The sequence below is a fragment of the Euphorbia lathyris genome, chromosome 3 (genome assembly GCF_963576675.1).
Source record: "Euphorbia lathyris chromosome 3, ddEupLath1.1, whole genome shotgun sequence".
In the NCBI taxonomy this organism is placed as follows: Eukaryota; Viridiplantae; Streptophyta; class Magnoliopsida; order Malpighiales; family Euphorbiaceae; genus Euphorbia; species Euphorbia lathyris.
The window spans coordinates 62,302,817-62,309,472 of NC_088912.1; the positions used below are offsets into that span (position 1 = coordinate 62,302,817).

At 37.1% G+C, this 6,656-nt stretch overlaps 1 protein-coding gene across 1 annotated transcript; it reads left to right on the forward strand.

Annotated features, from left to right (window-relative positions):
* Positions 1–1,189: 1,189 nt before the first annotated feature.
* Positions 1,190–5,955, forward strand: LOC136223466 (uncharacterized). Its single transcript, XM_066011476.1, has 9 exons — positions 1,190–1,921; positions 2,017–2,094; positions 2,400–2,643; positions 3,194–3,406; positions 3,793–4,195; positions 4,307–4,433; positions 4,602–4,889; positions 5,182–5,289; positions 5,396–5,955. The coding sequence occupies exons 1-9, from the start codon at positions 1,406–1,408 to the stop codon at positions 5,804–5,806; spliced, it is 2,388 nt and encodes a 795-aa protein (XP_065867548.1). The 5' UTR covers positions 1,190–1,405; the 3' UTR covers positions 5,807–5,955.
* Positions 5,956–6,656: the final 701 nt, after the last annotated feature.

Here is a 6,656-nt window from a genome sequence, read left to right on the forward strand (position 1 = left end):
TGGATAAAGGAATTCATAGTCATTCAATTCTTTTCTCTTTGTTTCCTTACATGATTCTATTCCTTTATTCTTGTCCGAACCAAATGCCCCTCAATATTAAAAAAATAAATGGTCAAAGGTTTAGTATCCATTTGTTCCCATTTTTTTGGAACTGTTTTATGCTTTTTAAACGGAGATAAAAAGTATTTGGTAAAATTTTGAAATAACTATTTTTAGCCAAAAAAAAAAACATCTACTACTTATCGGCAACAACAAACAATAAAGAGGAACATGTAAACCAAACGAGTCATTGATGTCTCAATTTAAAAGATTAGAAGTTTAATGTGATAAAAAATAATTGATTAGAAACTTAATGTATCAATTTTAAAAACTTAAGGGCTTAATCAATTAACAATTAAATTGATAAAGGGACTTAAATATGCAATTTTTCTCTTTTAAAATATTTGTAAAGTAATTCTCTGAATTTATTCAATGTGTGAATGCATATGGAAATCAATTTAAAATTTAATTTTGTTATTTGAAATGATAATTCATATATACTACAATCACATGGTGAAAAATGAATTCAATAATCTTCACTGGATTATTTTGGAAATTCAATATCTCTTATCTTTAGGGAGGGAATATCTCTACTTCAAACTTGAAAGTGTGGTAATTTTGGCTCCAAAATTTTTCAGCTTTCCCTCTTGAATTACTTACTTACAAAATAAATAAATAAATATATTATTTGCGTACTCTAAAACATTTTTTTTACGGCACAAAATAAGTTTATGGTTTTTGATATCAATTTAGATTTTATATATAAAAAACCAACATGAGTTTAATGTAAAAAAAACCAATTTAGATATCGATAACGGAATATGACATGTCATTCATATTACTCCATTAAGTTCTGTCAATTATACGTGAACAGAAAAATCAAAACTTAACGGAATAATATAAATAACATGTCACGTTCCGTTATCAAAACCTAAATTAAAAGGTGCCCACTATGGTTACTTTGTTTTTTACAAAGTACCGTTACTTGGTATGGATTTCACCATAGCATAAAATTAATCCAATGATGAAAACCACACCAAATAACGGTAAAAAACAAAGTAACCACAGCGAACCTTAAATTAAGGTTAATATTATTTTTTAAACGTATTTTAAAACATAACTAAAGATGAAATAAAATATTTGTTTTGGTTGTTAAATGGAAGTCGAGAATCTGCCGTCGGCATATAGGAAGGAGCAGCAGCACCTTTTGTCTTCCTGCCCTAACCAAATCGATCTTAGCTATCTTAGTAAACAGATAACTTAAAACTGGAAGAGAGTTGCCAAAAACCCTAACTCAGATCCACGAAGGTACTATTTTTTGTTCTCCTGTTTACTTTTGGAATTTCTCCTTTTCTTGTGTATAGACATGAAGCGGAAGCGTGCAGCCCGAAAGAAATCAGTGGCAAAAAAGCCTACGCCGTCAGTAAATGTCGACGAACAAGTGTTCAAATACTTCGTAGCACAAAGTGCCCATGGAAATTCTGTTGCTGATGAAATTAACAATAATAATCAGTCTGATCAAGTTAATGCTGCTGGAAAGAATTTGAAGTTCTCCTCCTCCTCGTCTTCTTCTTCAAGCGACAATGACGAGTCTTTTAATCTTGAGATAGATAGTAGCGGTCCTGATGAGCCAGCAACTGTTGCTAAAAAAAAGAGATCAGTTAGCAACCATGGTTGGCAGAAAGGGGAAACGTCAAGGAAAACTACCAATGCCCCGAGAGGACTGGTTTCTAATGTTACGTCATCAAGAGGATCGGGTTCTAAGATTATGCCGTCTAAGGTCAAGGGGTTTAGTTCTTTAAGCAGGAAAGAGTTGCCATCTCCAAAGGAACTCAGTCAGGATCCTAGCTACAATAAGCTAGAATTGAAAACCTCCTTAGCGGTATGTGAGAGACATCTTTTTACATTTTGGATTTATGGATAAAGTTTGCATTTTTAACTAAATTTTCTTAGGATGTTTTTCGTATTGCTTTGTAGGTGATAAAGAAGGTAATGAAAATGGAGGAAGCTGGACCCTTTAATGCTCCTGTGGATCCTGTTTCTCAGGGATTACCTGTAAGTGCGAATTACTAAACGATGCATAATATATCTTAGTAGAGTGTGGAATTTTTCTGTTTGTTGCTTTCTAATGGACTAGATTTCCTTTCTACTACCTCATGACGTCTCTACTATTTTCCCTATTGCTAAATAATATGGACAATAACAAGTGTTCTAGGTGAATAGTAATACTAATGTTGTTTGTTTCCTTGTAATTATAAAAGTGATTAAGTGGACTTTGAGGAAGACAGCTTCCTACACCATAACTAATGTATAACATGGATTGACTCTCTCTTTCATCTCATGCATGTTGTGCCAAACAGGATTACTTCACTGTAATAGATACGCCAATGGATTTTGGAACAATATGTGGCAATCTTCAAAATGGTGTCAAGTACATGAACTCAGATGATGTTTATAAGGATGTAAATTACATCTGGGAGAACTGTCGCAACTACAACAAAAAGGGTGACTATATTGTGTACCTTATGAAAAGGGTAAAAAAGAAGTTTATGAATTACTGGAAGTCAGCGGGGCTACGCACTGAGATACTGAGGGAGCATGCTGGTACTGGTTCATGCTTTTTCTTGCTTTTGGCTTACTTGAATACTATTCCTATGGTTTTATGTGAATGATGTGTATCTCATCATTTTGATGCTTTAGGATTGCTTTTGATCTCATGTTTGCTTCTTGTTTATTATTATTGTCTCTACACTATATTCTATACTGAACTTTCTGCAAATGTTGACCATTCATTGAACTGTCGTTTTTCTGCTTTTTACTTCTATATTTTTTTCATATTTCACTAATAAGCGAGGCAATCACCAAGTGGTGGATGCTGATGCATGCATGTATGCATCATTGAACTGTGGTTGTTCTTGCAAGGTAGTCTTTCTGCTTCTTAGGTTTATATTCTTTTCATCTTTCATTAATAAGTGAGACAATCACTCAATGGTATGTAGGTGTGTACGGATGCGTGATGTATGTATGTATGTATGTATGAAATCAAATACTTGCTCTCAACTTTAACTTATAGGATAGGATGTGTCTTGATCTACTAATTCATATACATATCATGCTTAACTTTTGTTTCCACTATCTTGCCATTGCTTTGTAGGCCATTCTCATTCAATGGCTTCTAGTGACCATACTATATGGCAGAGCAGACATGACGCATTGTCTGTGGTGAACCGTATGGTAACTAACTCCAATCGGATGCAGCGGGATAAACTTGGCACCGGCCAGCCCCAGCCTCATCAGCCTCAGCCAAGCACCATTCAAGTGCCTCCATTTTCCCAGTTACATGCTGGTGAGGGAAGTAATTATACTGGTATGTTATTCCTCAGTGACAACAGACATTTCAAAATTTTTTGCTGTTTCGACATATGCATTTTCATATCTCTATATTTCGGTTGCACCAGAGACCACCTTTCATTTAGCAAACTATCTAATTTACCTCAGATTTGCACCTGATACAACTTGCTCTTTTTATGCATTTATTTATGAATCACAGTACCTATCTTCTGATTTTTGTTGTTAGGGACATCTAACATAAATTCGGCAATATGTCCAATGTGCCACTTAAACCAAAAGTTACTTGTTTATTATCAAGGAATCAATTGAACCAAAAGCTTAAGCTGATAGTTACGGCCCAATAATAACTTTTATATTAATTTTTGACACCGGGTGATAGTGTAATTTCATGGTTGTTTATAGATATGAGGAGTAGAGCCCGTGATACTGGTGGTGGACATAAACGATTTCGAGATTCAGCTGGTAAGACTAATCTACAGACTAGAGTGCGTGCTGGTGTGATTGTAGGAGCATCAATGGTTGATGAACCAGGTCCGTCTGCACCCACCTGTCTCACCCCTAGCTCTTCCCAGACTTCACAGGGCATGCGTACACCGCAGCCATCATCACATAGTCCACAGTTGCCGTCTATATTTAGACGTGCTCAACAGCTAGCCCCTCGTGAACCAGAGCCAGAACCAGAGCCAGAGTCAGAGTCAGAGTCAGAGTCAGAGCCAGAGCCAGAGCCAGAACCAGCACTTGCTGAGGATGAAGTTGGACATTCTGTACTTGGTGGCCGCACTGAGCTCACATTATCTGGGGATGTGTAAGTTTGATGTTTTCCTAATATAATAAAGATTGATGTGATATGCACGTTGGTATTTTTGCACTTATGCTGTATTGACAGCCTTCTAACATACTTCACTGAATATTATAGGATGTTACCTTCTGACAAGTGTTCACGCGCAATTAGAAAGATAATCGAGAAGAAACTTGATGTAGATGGGGCAAAGTGGAAAACGGTGTCACAGAAGACAAAAGAGTATTATTTTCAAGAGTTTAAGGTGTGAAATGGTAACAGATTATTGAAAATAAAAAAAGTGCAAGCAATTCTAATCATATTTGGATATATCTGCAAAATTAACTAAGTGGAAGACTGTAAGGACTTCTGCTTTCTAATTGAGGATTGCATTAAATTATATGTAATTACCCTGTAATCTTAAATTTTGCAGAAACAATTCTTCTGGGATCAAGCAATTGATACTATGGTGAAACATGCCTGGAAAAAGAAGGCTGCCAAGCGTTACAGTGACATGTTGAGCGAAATAAGGAACAAGGGTGTTAGACCCGCTTTTCTTAGTGAGGGCGTTTGGAAGAGATGGTTGGAAGTGTGGTCTGATCCTGAATATGTCCGCATGTCTCAGCAGAAGAAACTGAATCGCCGTAAAGGGGAAGATGGTCCTGCAGCTGCCTGCCACACTGGGGGATCTGTTCCCCATCTCAAGCATAGAAAACGACTTGTGAGTATTGGATATGTCTAACTATTTATAATAATATGATTTGTTAATAATTGAGACATTTAATTGAATTCAGGTGATCTGAATCAAAGCTATGTACATGTCAATGAGGAAGTAGTTTAAGAAATATGAAATTCATTATGTGTGATGAGTTAAAAGATAATTGCAAGCCTTAAAGGAATCGATATGGGTTATGTAGGGAAATGAAAGTTTGTGTTGTACACGTTTTCATTAGAAATCATGAATGAAGTGTTAGTTTATGGAATAATTAGTATTTGTTTATTTACATATACAGGCTGAACAATTGGGTCGGGATCCAACTCCCCACGAGTTATTCGTCTACACTCACACCAGAAAGCATGATGGTCTGTCATTTGTGGACGAGCGAGCCAAAGAAGTCAATGTAATATTTTCATTTCTCTTTTTGGCACAGTTACTTGCTGACTTGTGTTGCTTTCATAAACCAAAACTAAAGCACTAAGTATATATTTTTCATTCGGTATTTACAGGAACGGGTGGAGTCTATCAGGGAGCAGATGACACAAAATTCTTCCACAGTGGATGAGACACAGGTATTCTATGAGGCTGCTGGTGGGAAGCAGAGAAGTCGAGTGTATGGACTTGGTTCCGAGGGACCGGAGTACTATAGCAAGTCACCCAAAGTTTCGACATTTCCATCCAAAAACCAGTCTACAGAATTACAGCAGCAGCTCCAGCAGTTGCAACAGCAGCAGCATGCTACTGAGGAGCGACATGAAGAAAGATATAATGTTCTGTTGGAAACCATCCAGAAGCAGACCGAAATCATTCATGCCATGCAACAACAGATTGAGACCGCACCCGTCTGTGCTCCTATTGATGTTCCTCCTATTATGGCTGCCAAAGCAAATCCAAAAAGTAAACTCAGATCTAGGAAATAACTTTATCGAACTGTTCATTTTAATTTTCAGGATTTGGATTTGTTTTTGTTGTTGAAGATGAAGGGTTAGGAGTTAACTGACTTGCTATTATGTTATATTTATTAACCTTAATTTGAGTTGCACATATAAATTCATGGACCTTAGTTTTACGAATATATTTTTTTTAATGGTTAGACGGAGGGCTTCAAGAGGAACAGAACGAGCTACACAACACGGCATAGGACGGTTCCTATTTGATCTTCAAACAAAATGTTCCGAAGGGTTGCAGGAGGCACATCAAACTCTTGATGACCCAACGAGGTAGGTCCTACGAAGTTCGTCAACCAGTCAGTAGCACGGTTCCATACTCTGTAGGTGTGAACAAAGATAGGAGTTAATTTCTACCACATAACTCACGACACTTGGAAATAAGCCACTAGCAAGGGCGATGAGAAGGAAGTTTACCCTATCATGAACCCCACAACAACTCGAGTCTAACTCGATAATTAAACGATGAAAGCCTATCTTCTAAGTTGTCTCGAGCCCAAAATACAGCCTTCAGAGTTAAGCAATCGTCACCGTACAGATGCTTATATTCACTGAGAAGCCAACAATTCACATACCTGCATCATTACGGACTAAACCTTCGACGTAGGCTTTCCCTGGGTTGCCTTTGCAAGCCCCATCGGAGTTCAGTTTGATCCATCTTGGCTCGGAAGGGGTCCAACTCACCCAAACAATGTCTCTCGTCAAACTCCGATGTGAATCTGCGCTAGTGTAAGCGTCGCAGATCTCTTTGATTTTGTTCAAAATGAAAGTTCCATTGTCTTTTCCGAACGAGATGTCATTGAAAACCAAGTTGTTACGCCAC

Excerpts from the sequence above, each read along its gene's own strand:
- LOC136223466 (XM_066011476.1), top strand. The coding sequence starts at position 1,406 with ATGAAGCGGAAGCGTGCAGCCCGAAAGAAATCAGTGGCAAAAAAGCCT. Across the intron at positions 2,644-3,193 it reads GATACTGAGGGAGCATGCTG|GCCATTCTCATTCAATGGCT; the intron begins GTACTGGTTCAT and ends ATTGCTTTGTAG. Across the intron at positions 4,890-5,181 it reads TCAAGCATAGAAAACGACTT|GCTGAACAATTGGGTCGGGA; the intron begins GTGAGTATTGGA and ends TTACATATACAG.